General features: G+C 38.9%; 1 protein-coding gene across 5 annotated transcripts in view; it reads left to right on the top strand.

The window, feature by feature from the left end:
* The window catches only part of RAPGEF2 (Rap guanine nucleotide exchange factor 2), a 170,207-nt gene that overhangs the window by 148,052 nt on the left and 5,096 nt on the right, over positions 1–17,059 (top strand). For 4 of the 5 annotated variants that reach the window (XM_048941364.1, XM_048941366.1, XM_048941368.1 and 1 more), the window contains 11 exons: positions 709–866; positions 5,017–5,257; positions 5,500–5,883; positions 6,601–6,812; positions 6,903–7,026; positions 7,785–7,808; positions 8,849–9,072; positions 9,898–10,086; positions 11,777–11,929; positions 14,045–14,270; positions 15,709–16,268. In XM_048941364.1, coding sequence (XP_048797321.1) covers positions 709–866; positions 5,017–5,257; positions 5,500–5,883; positions 6,601–6,812; positions 6,903–7,026; positions 7,785–7,808; positions 8,849–9,072; positions 9,898–10,086; positions 11,777–11,929; positions 14,045–14,270; positions 15,709–16,268 — 2,495 coding nt within the window. The remainder of the gene's footprint in view (positions 1–708; positions 867–5,016; positions 5,258–5,499; positions 5,884–6,600; positions 6,813–6,902; positions 7,027–7,784; positions 7,809–8,848; positions 9,073–9,897; positions 10,087–11,776; positions 11,930–14,044; positions 14,271–15,708; positions 16,269–17,059) is intronic. The other variant, XM_048941367.1, reaches the window with a different exon arrangement.

Here is a 17,059-nt window from a genome sequence, read left to right on the forward strand (position 1 = left end):
ACTTCTGTGTGGGCTTTCAGAGGATGGATAGAAAACTAGACAAAAACCAGAGGGCCCCTAGGTTGGGGTACAAAAGGCCATTTGTGTTCTGTCATCTAATTTAGTAGCTTGGCATTGAGTGGCATCATTTTGCAATGAAATTGAAGTTCTGATTTATGCTTTCTTTACGTGTGTAGATACAGATTTAGTTGTGTTAATCTTTTTAAAAGTATAATGGCTGAGTTTTAAATCATTTTCAATCTCTACAGCATCTGCATTTCAACATTTTACACACAATATTTTACTAAGGATGCGCAGCTATGTGTTTATAGAAAAGTTCAGTGCCTAGCTTCTCAACTCGACATGCAGTAAGCATGTAGTATGATAATTCTGTCCCTGGTCCATCTCTATCACTGCTGACCTTTGAGACCCAGCATTTCACAGATCTTGGCCTCTATGAAAAAATCATTAAAGAAAGGCAAGAGTTGCAGCTCCTCAGAGCTGAGTGGTAAGCATAGGAATCTTCTGTCAGCACGAAAAAGCTGATCTGATCGAGGCAATTGGACGTTTGGGTGCTGTTGACAAACCTAGACAGCAATCCCTGTCTTCTGGAGAATATTGATTCATAAATAGTAATTCCTGAGAGTCTGGATAATGTAGTATTGCAGATACCCTCACATCCCTCTGTTATAGTCCAAGCTCTGAACATTTGTTTCTTTCTGGATGCAGTGACATTGGAATTGGCCAGTCTCAGGATGACAGCATTGTAGGACTGAGGCAAACAAAGCACATTCCTCCTGCTTTACCTGTCAGTGGAACCCTGTCATCCAGTAATCCTGATCTACTGCAGTCTCATCACCGCATCTTGGACTTCAATACAACTCCAGGTAAGGATCCTTTTTTGTTCTCTACTGTATAATTTAGTTTCTTTGATTATTTTTAATTTATTATTGTTTTTTTTCTGGGCTTCAGAGTCTGAAGTACACGAGAGGTTTCTATTAGCTGTACTATACACCGTCATCCTGATTAGCCACTTATGAATGCTTGCTATATTCCTCCACTTTGCCCAGTTGTGTATAAGTGAATGTTTTGGAAGTGTGTTGCATACAGAGCATCTCTTCCTGACTGAATACTCCTGGCTAGTGAAAACTTGTGCGTGGTGCTTCATAATCTGCTGTGGTAGAGCAGTCTTTATAAGACTGCAGTATTTTCAAACAGCATGGGAGATTGCAAGCTTACAATCAAGCAGAAAGGCATTGAACTTGGGCACACTGTGTGTTTTGGTCTTTTTCTGAACACACTTCTTATACAATCTTGTAAGGCATAGAGTTTCTGGGTTGCCTATTAATCATCCTGCCCCACAGAAGTGTCTACAGCTGAGTTCTGAATGCTTTGTATATAGTGATTTCAAATCCTTTTTCAGTAATAATTTAAAAATCCCCCCATCGAACAAAATTATCAAGCTAACACATATTTAGTAGAGAGGAACAAACTATGAGGGGGAAGTGAGGGTGAGAAAGGGAGAGAATATGACAACCTTGAGAGCCTTATCATGTGAGAAGGGCTTAGCTGGAACTCCTGGAGTGTTGGGATTTGGGCTCTTATCTGGCTTCAGAAAAAGTTCTTAAAGTGAATCTTTCTCTGCATTAGGTATATGATTCTTTATTGTTAAAATCTATCTTCTGAAGGATGATGTGCTGGTGGTAGCTGTGTGGATACTGAGTTATTTTTAGTGTTTTTCTCAAAAATAGAACCAAAAATTGAGTGCCCTCTAAGTCCAGGGGATTTCAGACCTTACCTAAAAGGACATTGCTTGAATGTCAGTCTACAGACTGTCGAAGTTTGTGCAGTTTTTTCACTCTTGAAACTGTGATGCTGAGCATCATTTATATAATGGGGAGAGGAGGGACAGGATGAGAGAAGGATACAAGAAACTTTTGTGTGGTAGTGATTTAAAAAAAATATTTTTTTTGCTGTTGATGTTTTTGGTGTTATTTTTGTCCCAGTGCCAAAGATTGCTTCTTAGAGAGTGGGAAGATTACTTTATTTTTTAATCTAACAATTTATGTCCAATACTTTGAAGATACTCTATCAATAAGAGCCTGTAACTCTTTAATCAGTGCCGTGGCTGTAGATGTTACGTGTCTGTAAAATCCATTCTCCAGCTTGCTACTTTGCTAGAGTGGGCAATTTCCAGCATGTGCCAAGAACAGCAAGTGGCTCACTTCCAGAACTGTGGGGAGTGCTGTCTCAGATCTCAAGCAAATCCCATTTCATTTTATTTTATTTATTTTTGCTGAAAACTTAATCAAATGCCCACCTACTGAATATTTTCAAATTGCTTTGCAGCTCTGACTTTTTTTTTCCTTCAGTGAGAAGTAGGGGGATGGAGATTCATGATGCTTGAGGTCCCTTCCAACCCTGGCCATTCTGTGATAGGGGAATGGGAGGTCTGAAATCAAAAGCATGTACCTTAAGGGCCTCAGAGGCGGTTGTGCTGGAGATAAAAGTTGAGTTATGCCACTATACGCTTTAAGACAGGGAAACAATTAAAGCCTACAGCTTTAATTTCTTTTATTACCTTAGGCTATATTAAAGATGGAGATGGAGGCAGCTTGCAGGAAATTGAATGCATAGTGGTAGAATGGCCATCCTTTGAGGCTTTAAGGGATATCTCTCAGGGCAAAAAATAAAACAGCTCATGTTGAAAGGGTGGTCTTTGGGGAGGAAACGAGGACCTAATTCCTTGAAATAGCATAAAAACTCCACGGAGTCATTTTAGTTTTTCTTCTCAGTCGCACAGACGTTTTCAAATACGTACTTGCAAAGGTTTATTTTTAAACATGCATCTAGTCAATAATACTTTGACTTCCCTTCTCTTGTGCTGTCTTCGATTGGAACCAAAATAATATAGTAACGATGACCTATCAGTCACTGGTACTCTTCCCCAAGTCTTCTGTGGGACTAGACTGCTACCATAAAGCATTGCTTTCTTCTGTCTGCCACTCCAGTTTCCTTTTTAAAAAGGAGTGAAGGGGATAATTACAATTCTTTTCAATATCTGTTTTACTTAAAAGCTCATGTGCTGAATTACATGTTAATACTGCTGCATTTATAATGGTTTTGATTGGTAGTAGATTTCTCTGTATGCTGCTTAGTGCTTTGCTACAAGCTCTGATAGGTATGCATACTTAATAATTCATATTAACTTCACTGCTTTAGCAGAGCAGGGTTTCTCCTCGTGCAAAACACTTGTTTCTTTTGAGTATTAAGTGAGTTCCTCCAATTGTGTGCAAGAGCTTCCCATCTTCGTAACAGTTCTTTGAGTGGCAAGGATTTCTGTAACAGCAAGACACAACAGGATCTACAGAGCATTCTGATTCTTAGTAATTCCTCTGAATGGTTGTGTCTTTGGCATCTGCCTTCCCTACAGTGTCAAAGTATGTTGAAATGTCTTCAGGCCCTGCTCTGGGTCCATTTTCAACTAATTACTGAAGACAGATGGGTCAATGAGTTGGTGGTGATGGGCAAAATTGACTTGCTGGTTGTCAAAGGTATTCATAAATTTAACTCAAGTACTTGGGAATGGCTTAAAATTGGCCTACACTGTTAATGCATTTTGGGTAAATAATAATGTAATTAACCATAATGTGCTTGAGTGTTATTGCTCCTCAGGATGCAAGAAAATATTACCGTGAGCTTGACAGTTATGGGGTTGGTTTCATTTATGTCTCAACAGCCTTTTTAGCACGTATGTCCATTCATCTCAGAAGGATTTACCTTGCTGCTTTCAAATGATCTTAGAGAAATGGAGCAGTAGTGGGAAGACATTAATTTTTGTTCTTTTCTCACAAGATTTCTGTTGGTTGATATAAGTTTTATACAGTACCTTGAATAGGTATTATGCACTTTCAGGTCTCTTCTTCCATAAGTCGTCAAATAAGGCCTTTGTTTTCTCAACATGCATGTTTCTTTTTTTCAGTATGTCATTTTTTCCAGTGTCCTTAAGATAATGATCACTTCTGGTTGTACATTCAGAGGACTTTCTGTTACTTTCTATTATCTTGTTCATATGACCTTTATAATCTTTCAAAAAACAAAAAAGTTCTAATCAGACAAAGATGACCAGATATCATACTGTACAATACTAGAAAAGGTTATTTGTAATAAAGACAAAAAATTAAATTAAATTAATTGAAAGTACTTTATCTTGTCGTGTAAAAGCTAAAAATAATAATAATAATGCTGGACAGAAGTACAATTTTAGTTCTTTGTTTTCTTTTTATAATACAATTACAACCATCTAACCAGTTGATTAATGGGTCTAGATTTCAAACTGTTAATAAGGTGGTAGAAATACCAAATGCAGCCTTGGAATTAGGATGATAATTCTCCAGGTTTCCTAAAAGCAGCTTTCTTGTACGCATTCAGTTCAGGAATTGTCATGAATTGAAACGTGAATTGAATTGAATATATGAACCCTAAATGCTTAGAAAAGCTTTCTTTCTTTGACTGTTTAAGTCTTACACCCTGTGACGACATTTTAGTGATGACATTTTCAATCATTTACACATTTGATACAGTGAGTTAAATTTATCAGGGATGGAGTCTTATTGGTAGTTAAGAACTTGGATGCATTAACACCACAGCAGTCTATTTGTGCATACAGCTGGCTATTGTATGTGCATTTCTAGCTACTCCCAGACTTAAATGGGATTTACCAGCGCTCAGCACCTGTGAAAATCCTATTAGCTCGTCTGTCCATACATGGGAAGTGTTTGCATAGCTTTCCCCTTTGATAGCTATGTTTTTCTGAATGTTGGCAGAACTAGTCTTTCATTTAAAAACAAAACAACTAGAATAAAAAATAAACAGCATTCTTGTTCCGTGGGAATGGGAGATAACAGTGATACTGAAATAAAGAGAAATAGCATTAGGGGTTTGATTTGACGTGACTGATATTGTTGCTCGTTCTTATGCTCTTTTTATTTTTCTCTCATTACTGAATTGTACTTCTTGCATGCAACTTTTTTTCAGACTTACCAGATCAAGTTCTGAGGGTTTTCAAGGCGGACCAGCAAAGTCGCTACATCATGATCAGTAAGGACACAACTGCAAAAGAAGTGGTCATCCAGGCCATCAGGGAATTTGCTCTCACTGCTACCCCTGATGCGTATTCACTATGTGAAGTCTCTGTCACACCTGAGGGTGTAATCAAACAAAGGAGGCTTCCTGATCAGTTATCCAAGCTTGCTGACAGGATACAGCTAAGTGGCAGGTGAGATTAGAGACTAAGCTAGAGCTGACTATGCTAGTTTGTTAAGTAAGAATCCTGTTAATAGAAGCATTGTTTAATTACTATCATTCTGTTTCTTTACAAGAAATCACCTCTTCTCTAATTTCTAATTAATATCAAAGCATGTTAAAATTCAATTTATTCTATGGTTACAGCTAGATGTTAATTTTCACTAGTATTTGAGTATACTGCATCAAGTCTGTTTTGGAATTTTGTTCTTACAGATATTACCTGAAGAACAACATGGAAACGGAAACTCTTTGTTCAGATGAAGATGCTCAAGAGTTATTAAGAGAGAGTCAAATTTCCCTGCTGCAGCTCAGTACCGTTGAGGTGGCCACCCAGCTCTCCATGAGGAACTTTGAGCTATTCCGTAATATTGAACCCACAGAATACATAGATGACTTGTTTAAACTCAAATCAAAAACAGGCTGCACTAATCTAAAGAAGTTTGAAGAAGTGATAAATCAAGAAACGTTCTGGGTAGCTTCGGAGATTCTAAGAGAAACCAACCAGTTGAAAAGGATGAAAATCATCAAGCATTTCATTAAGATAGCACTACACTGCAGAGAATGCAAGAATTTCAACTCGATGTTTGCTATCATTAGGTATTGAATGTCAAATTCTATTTTAAGTAAGAAGAAAAGCCTTACCTATCTCTGTTTAAAAAAAGCATTAAATTCATAGTGCTAGCAGTGGCACTTGATAATCCAGTAAGGAAGGTGTTTTCCTGTAATTTGAATTTGAAACTGTAATGTTTGCTGAAATACTATTAGAAATGCTACTATACCAAATTTTTCAAGAGTTAGAAATTATAAATGAGACGTGCTGGCCGCTGCATAAGGTACTGTCTTCAGTGAGATTGTTAAGGAGAAGAAGATCATTTTTTGTACCAGCTACAGCTTTAGAATAGCCTCAAATAGATGGAGTCTTTCATAGCAAAATTTGAGCTAGTTGCAATCAAGTCAGGTGGATTACTGCAGCAAGAAGGTGGGTCCCTGTGCTGTCATCACCTAAACGTTACGTAGGTGATGTTTCTGGGAATCTGGAAATAATTGATACTGATATTTACAACATTGTTATCCAGTGCAGAAGCTGTTCCAAACTAGTAAGAATAAATACATATTCTCTAAAACGTTTAACTACTTGTGATGTTATTAACTTTTCTGCAATGCACACTGGGAAAGGTTTTCAGTTTTGTGGTTTAATTGGTGTTGTGCTATGCTATTCTGGTTAAGAGATATTTTTCCCTAAAAGTTGAGCGTGGCTTTTTTTTCTTTTTCCTATTGTTCTTTAACTTGTTGCACTTTTTTGTTTGTTTCAAGTGGCCTGAATTTGGCACCAGTTGCAAGGCTCCGAACTACTTGGGAAAAGCTTCCAAGCAAGTATGAAAAACTGTTCCAAGATCTACAGGACTTGTTTGATCCATCTAGGAACATGGCAAAATACCGTAATGTCCTTAACAGCCAAAATCTGCAGCCCCCTATTATTCCCCTGTTTCCTGTTATCAAAAAAGACCTTACATTCCTTCACGAAGGTAAAAACATAAGTGCTTCATCTCTTACCAGCTAAGAAAAACTCACTTTGGCACCCGGTCACTGGTGATGTTAATTATGGTTGGTTTTAGGAAACGATTCCAAAGTGGAAGGCTTAGTCAACTTTGAGAAGCTGAGGATGATCGCGAAGGAAATTCGCCACGTTGGTCGCATGGCGTCTGTCAACATGGATCCTGCTTTAATGTTCAGAACTAGGTAAGCTTGTTGTGGAAGGCAGAGCTTTTACTGGTTTGGAGGCTAAGTATCAGCAAGAGGTGCTTTTCACTTCCCTCTCCGTGCTCTTGGAGCGTAAAGGATATGTTTTTCTTCCTGTCAGCAGGTCCTTGGCAGTTGTTCATCGAGCTCTGTATGAACAGGAAATGTTACTGATTTTCAGGGCTGATGTCTAACTCTTCTGAGCCCCTTTGATGCAGTGGAGCAGTATGGAGGGTTTTTTTGTTGTTAACAATTAACCCAAACCGTGTATTGCATACATCAAAGGAAGTTATGAGAAGGGAGAAATCATTAAATTCTGTGATTTTGCACACAAACACACACACACATATGGATGTTTTTATTGTTTCTTAGCTGCTGGTTATTTTATTTCAAAAAAAAAGATTGCATCAGGTGAAGGGTGGGGGAGATGTGTTAGTTTGCTTGAAATGTCAATGTGTGAGACCTTTATCATTTTGATTTAATACATGGGATTGTATTTGAAACAGTGTAAGCTAGAGTCATTAAAAATGTGGAGTGAATGGTCTTTGCCTTCATGTTAAACCAGCTTATTGCATATTATTTTTCTTAATTTGAACTTAGAAGAGTTTGTAATATCTGACTGTGTAGCTGAATCTTTTTAGTGTTTGTGGGCTTCTAGAAACTGCTTGTCCTTAGATCTGGTCTTTTTCTTTCTGAGCTTGTGATCTTTCTGTCTCTTCTTAAACCCATGCTTTACTCTTCCTGGCTCTCACTTGCAGGAAGAAGAAATGGAGGAGTTTGGGGTAAGTGGTAGACAATGCACACAGCCATTCATTCTTCCCTTGCCATTTGCATTACTTCCTACTTGCCATCCTTAATTTTCTGGTGCTTTGATACTTTCTTTTGTTAACCCTGTTTTGTTTTGTTTTAACTGACAATGTGTTTTAGATCAGGAGTTCTTTTGAGGTTAATACACAAAAGCTGCAAAATACTCAAGTGATCATAAATAGCAGTGGTGTGTTATTCCCACCACCTCCAATATATGTTGCCAAAAAAGTGACTTTAAGTAAAAGGGAAATTGTGAAGTGGGAAGTTAGCAACTGCTAAAAATTGGTGTTAACTTTCTTAAGGCTGATAAACGATTACCATGTTATTAAGTCAAATAGAAACGTTTTAACTCCAGAACCTGCTAAACTTTTTTCCCACTACAATTCAACCGTAACTTTTATTCTTATCAATTCAGGAAAAATGCATAGCTTTTATGTTGATGTACATACATTAAAATCTGCATGACTTTTATGTCAGCATGAACAGGCAAATCTTTTTTAAGAAAAAGCTCTTTTCGACCTAGGAAGTTACAAGTGAGTTTTATTCCTTAAAGCTGTGTTATACATTCTGTATATGGTCAGACTGAAAGCTCCCAAGATACTTTTAAAAAATGCCTTCTGTTACATGTCTTGAAATATAAACTTCAGCTATAGTCTTCTGTCAGCATTGCCTTATTGCATGAGCTTTTCCTAATGCCCAGTCTTCTCAATAGCTGGCTTATGTGAGAGAGCTAGCTTGAATGCTTTTCTTGATGTGTGAAGTGATACTGCCTAGTTGGAGCAGAACAGGTTAAAATATTTATGTAATCAAAGTAGTGCCTGTAACCAAGTAAAAAGATTTTCCTGATCCTCATCCTTCTATCTGTTATAGCTGTTTGACTTACTGGAATGAGGCATGTGAGCTTTGACCATAGACTGACATTCATGCAATCTTTTGCACGTTTCATGCTTGTTAAGCGATTCTGTGTCGGACTAACTCATCCTTTCCCCTTCTTATCCCCCTTCGTTCACTCCAGGTCTCTCAGCCAGGGCAGTACAAATGCAGCTGTGCTTGATGTCGCACAAGCAGGGGGTCATAAAAAGAGGGTCCGTCGCAGCTCCTTCCTTAATGCTAAAAAGCTCTATGAAGATGCTCAGATGGCACGGAAAGTGAAGCAGTATCTCTCAAACTTGGATCTGGAAATGGATGAAGAAAGCCTCCAGACGCTGTCTCTACAGTGTGAGCCAGCCACCAACACATGTGAGCGTTACCATTTGCTGTGGGTTGTAAGGAGGCTGTTAAATGTATTTCTTCCTAATGCAAGGAATTATTTGGAATGGCAACTAGAAAATGAGGCAGAAAATTATATAACTCACAGTGAGCAAGTACTGGGCATCTCTGAATCTTAAGGGAGTCATCTTAGAGGTTAACAGCATAGAAATTTATGTAGGCTTTTCGGATGGCGTAATGCTGAAGTGCATAAGAGTTCTTTTGATTTGTCTGTGTGAAGGATCCAGAGAGACCAAAAGATCCTCTACAGTTCTGATGTGCTCAGGGTGTTGGTATGAATAGGGCTAGTCGTCCCAGGTGGCCTCATCTTGAGAGAGAAAAAGGAATTCCATCATTCCAGGTATTTCAGAGGCACGGTGGGGAAAGCAGAACTGGAAATCTGTCACACTTTAATTAGAGAATGCTGTATCTTATGCTTTTCCCTTCCTTCAGGATGGCGAAAAATGCTAATTATGATATTAGGGTTGTATTGTATCAATTATATCTGCCCTAAACCAACTGTAGTCCTTATCATAGCTCAGCGTACTTCTGGTCACGTTTTAAGAACTATAACAATAGTCAATTGATGAGAGTTTTATTTTGAGAAAGAGAAAAGGTTCTTTGATCTACAGATTTTAAATGAAATTAAATCTCCTTTTCCTCCTCTCTGTTTAGCTCCAGATGTGTCCTCTTGCATTTTGAGTATTTCATCACTTTTTTAACTATAAATTGGAGGGCTTGGCACTTCTCAGCTTAGAACTCCCACTGTATTTGTGGTTGATAGTCAATCTTTGCTTTCTCCCATTTCTTGCAAAGTGCCAAAGAATACAGGAGACAAGCGATCTGGAAAATCCGAAACGTCACCAGTGGCTCCCCGGGCAGGAATTCAGCAGAAAGTGCAGCAGCAGCAGCAGCAACACAAAGCAAACCAAGCTCTGCAGGTCCCTGCTGTATCTCTTTATCCCTCTCGCAAGAAAGTGCCCGTCAAAGACCTCCCACCATTTGGTAAGTCAAACAAAGAAGCATTCAGTGGAGTACTCTGAGGTTTCTTTGCTCGTGTCAGGGAAGTGCTTTCATCAGATAAGATGGAGACTTTAATTTATGGCAGCATTATAGGAAAATTATGCAGTTTCATGCAGCATATGTGTGAAAGTATCTTCTCTAGAAATGGGAAGAAAGAAATCAGCCAGGAAGGCATCCTTGTCAATTTAATCAGTGTAATTATTTACTTCTTAATAACAGGTGGAAATAATGGATTTTTCTGGCTATCTGCACTAACACCTTGGCTTTTCCAAGTGGATTAACAAACGTCAGGTTTTTCAGTGACCTGAAGTGCCTCAGAAGTTCTAATGGCTTTTCTACTTTGTTTTTTGTTTGTTTTGTTCTCTTTTTAAAGTTGAACATATCATAAGAAATTCAGTTGTGCCAGACTAATTACAAAAGTGGTGTGCTCATCATTACAAACGTGGGCCTATGTTCCAATTAGAGAATTGGGTCCCTGGATTTGGATCCCTAGTGCTTTGTATTGTTAAGCTGGTGCTGCTGCCTGCGTGTCGTGCTGAAAGATGAAGGGGTATAGGAATTACTTCCAATTTGTCTTCCAAATCTATGTTCCTATATATGTAGGTAAAGTGAACTTTTAAGATCTGCTTAAGAGCTAAAGTCATCTCTCACTTTTCATTAGTTTATTTGTGCACAGCTTAGACTGCTGGAGAAGAATTAAATGCAGCAAAACGGGCAAGAAACAACTCAGTCTTCATCTCCTTCTTAATTTTACCATTAAATTTTAATATTAAAAGCATTTTGAAGCTACATAGATGGTATTTTTCCTCATGGTGGGAAAGTTTCTGAAAAGTTGACTGGGTTATGTTGATGAAGGAGCTGTGAATTATTGATAGCAGCGTTGTGATCCAGCAGATCAAAGGAAGAGTCTGTAGAAGGTTTGAAAATGTCCTCTTCCACCAAACAGGAATATACAAAACTGCCAGAGAAGCTCCGTTTTTGCTTTTAAGTGTATGCCAGGATGTATTTTTTGAGGGGAGGAGAGGGTGGAAAAAGACAAAGATAAATGTTGCCTCAGAAAAGCAATTCTTTGTGCCCTAGATCTTTATATCATACATCATCTTAAAGATGTTGTTATTCTTTGGTTTCCCAAAATAAACCGGTGCAGAAATAATTCTCTAAAGGGAGAAAGGCAACTGCAGGATGGCCTTATTTTGTAAGCCAATCTTCTTAATCTGTCTAGCTTCTTTTGCCCTTCTGGACTGCTTTGTGTCTGGAAAAGAAACAGAGCTGTTTCACTTCTCACAATGTAAACCTTAACTGAGCATTGAGCATTGTGTGTTCTCATCATTTCAGTTCTTTTGCCAGAGACCACAGCTGTGCTTATTCCTGATTTGTATGTTGTGCAGGCAGTACTGCAAAGCACCACCTCTGGATTAGATTTTCTGCAGCAAAATATTTATTTTCGGTGGCAAAAAATGAAAGACTGGTTTAGCTGAGTTACAGAAATGCAGCACTATGTTTCAAACAGTAGGATTAAAATTTTACTTCATTTAAGCCACTGTTAGAAACTCGCAAATTAAAGAGAAAAGTGTTTTTTCTTAGATGGTGTTCCCTCCATAAATGCACTGTGAAATAGGAAGGTGTATTTATATTAAACTTTACATCTGCCTGCGTTCATTCTTACTTAAAGGCATTAACTCCCCACAAGCTTTAAAGAAAATTCTTTCATTGTCTGAAGAAGGAAGTCTGGACCGCCACAAGAAGCAATCTGAAGACGCAGTATCAAGTGCATCTTCACATCTGTCTTCTCCTCCCACCTCACCACAGAGTTCTCCCAGGAAAGGTACTAGATGCAGAACATTTCTCATTCTGTTTCCTGAAGGTCGTAGGCTTTGGAAGTTTCTGAAAGAGAATCTGTACATTCAGAATAAATTACTGCTCCTGTGTCAGGCACCTATGGTCAGCAAGAGAGCAGGAGGTGGTGCTCAAGTGGGACAGCTGAAGGCCCTGCTTGATAGTAGTAGGCAAGGAAGCCTGAACTGGTACGGGTTGTGATGCATTAGGTCACTCTCATTACAGCTGCTTCTGACAAAAATATTCCCATCAGAGCATCTTCTGCCAGTGGCAGTACGTGCAGATTGCTGTACGAGATTTTAAACTTCATTAAGCTCATTAACCTATTAAAGGAATTATTTGCTCTGTCACCAGGCTGGGTGGGAAATGACCTATGTGTGGCAGGCAAGCTTAAGATGGTTGGGATACAAATCACTAACGATCATTTTAATAGAAGCATAATTAATTACTCAAACATGGATATTTGAGCAATGGTATTGCACATTGGAACTTTCTTGGTGGTGTTAATTTTTAAAAGATTTTGGTTACATTTAAAATGAATTTAAAATGCATATATTGAGGTTGAGTTCCTGTAATAAAATGCCATAGCGATGCATGTGTTGGAGGCTTTGCTGTAGAAGTAACTTTCCCCAAATTGGACGGAGATCATAAGGTTTTGAAACAGGCAGGTGTCAATTTTTCTACTTTCTCATCAAGTGGACAGCTAAACCCTTTCCTTAACCTGGTGGCTGGCAGTACTCTGTAACTTGAGACCCTGTGGCTCCAAACTAATGGATCCATCCAGATCCTTCTCTCTTTTTGGAATTGAGAGCAGTAGCAAGAGTATCAATTTGCTATAGACCTCTGGGATAGATGGAGTTAATGGAAACCAAAGGGAGAAAAATAAGTCCAACTGGGTAAGCTGGGATCTGAAAAGAGGAGAGATAAATATAGCATAAAAGTACAAAAGCCTATCCAAAATCTCTATTGAAGTGATCTATATTAAGATTGAGGAGAATGCTATGTGAAGAAGACTTAGGTTATCATCTTGAGCCCTCGTAAGATCTCAGCCCAATTTCTCCCAAATGCTGTAGTAGCAAAAAGTGAATTTAGGTAAATTTGGTGAGAGCTAAAAGGTATTTTACTGTTTGAAAAGCAAATCATAAAGATGCTTTTAAATTTTAAAATTTAAGATCTTGGTGGTGACACTGAGCTGATGATAGGTACTTTCAGAAAGTCTGACAGTGTTAATTCCACATTCTCAGCAAGTGTGAATGGAGACAGATCATTCAAGTCATCTTGACACTTAATATAGATAGAAAGCAAAACAATTGTAGGTGTGTGTTGTTTAATGACCTTCAACCTAGCTTGTAAGAGCATTTTGTCAGTGTTGAAACAAAAGCTGAGTTTACCTATGTGACTTACTGTTGTTTGCAGGTCTGGCAGTGTCAGTGCTACCTCCAAATGATGGTGTAATTCTCATAGTTCACCAATGCTGTCTTTTGAATTTTAATTAGTTAGCCAAATACCACAAAGAAGGCTTGAAAACCTTGATTATTTTTTAAAATTTAATTAAAAAGCATTATAGGCCTTTTATTCACCAAGATATGTAATAAACAGTGAGTCCAGACATATGTGCTTCACGTTGCATATGTTGTTCACCTCTGAAGGGTTGTTGTGGAGCACAAAAACAGTATGAGAGAGTCTTATGGATTACTTTTGAGCATTAATCTTGTCTAGTGTACCTGTTCTGTTCCAAACCTGGTGGCAGTGTTTATGTATAGGCTGTTGTTTGTTTGTTTGTTTGTTTCATGAAAAGTGAGATTTCATGATGTAGGAACACAAATAAAATGCATTTGAAAATAATCTCGGGGAGGAAGGGAGAAGGGAAGGAAGGTGAGTGGCTGGTTTCTAATTGAGTGTTTCACATTCCCTACAATCTTAAACTGCTTTTCAAGAAATAGGGCATACAGAATTCATAAAGCTATGCTGCTTTTTCTTTTTCTCAGTGCTTTTTCTGTGTGTAAAACATATCATACTTTTGATTTACTACAGTTGCTGCAGTGGAACTTGCCAGCTGAGTGGGCCTGTAAGAGACTGATTGAAGTGATGCTTCCCTTTGCAGGTTACACTTTGGCTCCCAGTGGCACAGTGGATAACTTTTCAGACTCTGGTCACAGCGAAATTTCTTCCAGGTCTAGTATTGTCAGCAATTCCTCTTTTGACTCTATGCCAGCGTCCCTGCATGATGAGAGGAGACAGAGGCATTCTGTCAGCATTGTGGAGACTAACCTTGGCGTGGGAAGAATTGATAGAAGGATCGTGATTGAGCCAGATCAATACAGCTTAGGGTAGGAATTTTATTCTCACTTAAATTATACTTTCATACAGCGTGTGGCATGTATATTTGTTTGTATAACTTTCCTTGTATCTCTCTCAAATTCTCCTTTTCTCCTCTGCCCTTAAATTCCACTATTTCGCTACTGAATTTTGTGATCACCTTCTGTTTCTGTTTTCTTTTGCCATCACACATGTTTTTTAGGCCTATGGCAGTAAGACCTTCCTTCCAGTAGACTTATCTGAGCACTTAGTGTTTCTGTAGACTCCCCTCTGTAGCAGATGAGTATTGTGACAATTTTTAAGATGGGGAATTAACTAAGTTAGATGACAAATGATTGATGCACTTATTCGGGAATGGCAATGTGAGCAGAAATAGCTAGTAATTTTCCAGTCTTTTTTTCCAGAAAAGTGCAATTTTATCTAACTGAGAAATATTTTACCCCAAATCTCTCTCCTAGTCAACAATAATTGGAAGCTAAAATTCATGTTTGGCTGTTGGCTCTCTAGGTAATTTTCTAGGTAATTAACTTCTCTAAAGGTGGGTAAGCTAGTGCTGCAAGGAGTTCTCTGAATCTCTGTCAGTGAGCCTGAGAACCAGTTGCTTTTCTGAGCTATTATTTGGAAACTTTAGTTCTCTGGTTTTGAGTCCTGTAGGGTCTGTGGATGACAGGCCTGTTCCGAAAGTGGTGTGCTTCAGCTTTGGGAATCCCAGGCTGTGCAAGCTCTTTGATAGGATGTATAAAATCAGATGAGGGTCCCAATCTGCATAGCAAGCTGCCCTCGAACCACAACTCACAGCAGTCCTGATAGTTGCTAAACCAAGCTGATACTTGATCAGTTTTCCCTGCTGCTATGTAAGTGATACTGTCAGACTCGATCAGCCACTGGAAGGCTACAGAGAATGTACTTGCTCTATTAAGGAGTATGTTTTTCCAGAAGTAACTTTGAAGTCAATTTCCTTTGCAGGAAATACTGATAAGTTGTCATTCAGTGTTGTGAATGAGCAGAAGCCTTAAAGCTGAGCTTCAGTCACTTGCTGATAAACCTCAGTTTATAACTTTGGGTTATTTGCACTGCTTGTCTGGAAAAGCAGTAGGGAACTATCTCTTAGTCTGCTCCCTGTTATTCTGTGTATCTCAGTGGTGTTTGCCTGTCTTAAAGGACTGCTGCAAAGTGAAGATTTTACATTCTGAGGTGACTCCACTAGAGTGTTAGTTACATCAAGAGAGCTGCCCAGTGATTATTCCTATTGGCTCTGTTAAGGATGAGCTTAAAAGGAAAGTGTTCTGTGCTCAAAATCAGATTAGTCTTTTGAGCAAGTACAGCGTAAATTGCATCAAAACTTTCAATGTGCTCATTTTTTTGATTGCTTAGTTCTTTGTGTGCTTTGTAAAGGATCTCTGCTTTCAGCGCTGGATGTTTTTTTCCCCCTCTTCAATGTGCATCTAGATCTTATGCACCGCTGTCAGAGAACAGAGGCCTGTACGCTGGAGCTACTGTTCTGTCTTCTCCTAGCACGGAAGAACTGTCACAGGATCAGGGGGACAGAGCTTCACTCGATGCAGCTGACAGTGGCCGCGGTAGCTGGACTTCTTGCTCAAGTGGTTCCCATGACAACATACAAACAATACAGCACCAGAGAAGCTGGGAGACGCTGCCTTTTGGACATGTTCATTTTGATAACTCGGGCGATGGGGCAGGACTGTGGGCCTCAGGCAGTCACGTGGACCAGCTGATGTTCTCCGATCATGGCACAAAGTATGGCCGGCAAAGTCAAGGCAGGGAGGGCCTCGAGCAAGCGCAGTCCAGAGCAAGCTGGGCATCCTCAACGGGCTACTGGGGAGAGGACTCAGAAGGTGACACAGGTACCATAAAGCGAAGGGGTGGGAAGGATGTTTCTATTGAGGCTGAAACCAGCTGCGTAACATCCATACCAGCAGAGGAGGCAAAGCCAGCTCCCGTGCCTGCTCACATACCAGTAACATCAAGTACTACAAAGGGGCTTATTGGTGAGTTTAATTTCAATTCACTTACCTACAGTGCGTAGCACTGTTCTAAATCTATTTTTCTTTTGTCTGGTTTGATTTGAAAGCACAACGGAACATTTTGTAGTCTCTCAGTTTTTGCCCTCTAACTTGGTTTTTGCTGCTAGAGAAATTACCACTTACAGCTGCTTCTCAGTTCAAGCAGCTCTTTTGTGTTTCGAGACACTCTGCCATACATCATTTAAAAAAATAAAAAACAAAACTAGTTCAACTGCTGGACGGTGTTTTGAGTTGATGTGTATAGGTATCTGTTCTGAAATGTGCATTCTCTTCACAGTAAGGCTCTGCATTCTATATTTAGGTATCTTTATAAATGTGGCCTGATTTATTTTTTTTTAGAAGTGTTTTCCTTCCTACAGTTGTGTAACTACTCTGGTGATTCCTTACTTTTGAATGTTCCTTCCTTCTAACAATGGGGTCACTTTGTGTTTAGACACCAGCTGAGGCATTTCTTTAGATTACTCAAATTGAAGAGATTCCTTAAGAAATTAGAGCTGTATTACATTTATAATCATCCAGTGAGGTAATAATGTATAAATTAACATAAAGGTAGCTTTGGCAGTGTTTTAACACTTCTCATATTTTTCCTTCTACACATCCCAGATGTCACAGGGCCATCCAAGACCCCTCCACATTTTTTGCATCTCTCACTTCCCTTTGCTGTGAGTGCCTTTCCTCAGGTTATTACAAAGAGCCATCTGAAAGCCATTTTGCTTTGACACAGCTGAAAAAGTCTGCCACGCTGAAGTCATGCT

The sequence above is a fragment of the Lagopus muta genome, chromosome 4 (genome assembly GCF_023343835.1).
Source record: "Lagopus muta isolate bLagMut1 chromosome 4, bLagMut1 primary, whole genome shotgun sequence".
Lineage (NCBI taxonomy): Eukaryota > Metazoa > Chordata > Aves > Galliformes > Phasianidae > Lagopus > Lagopus muta.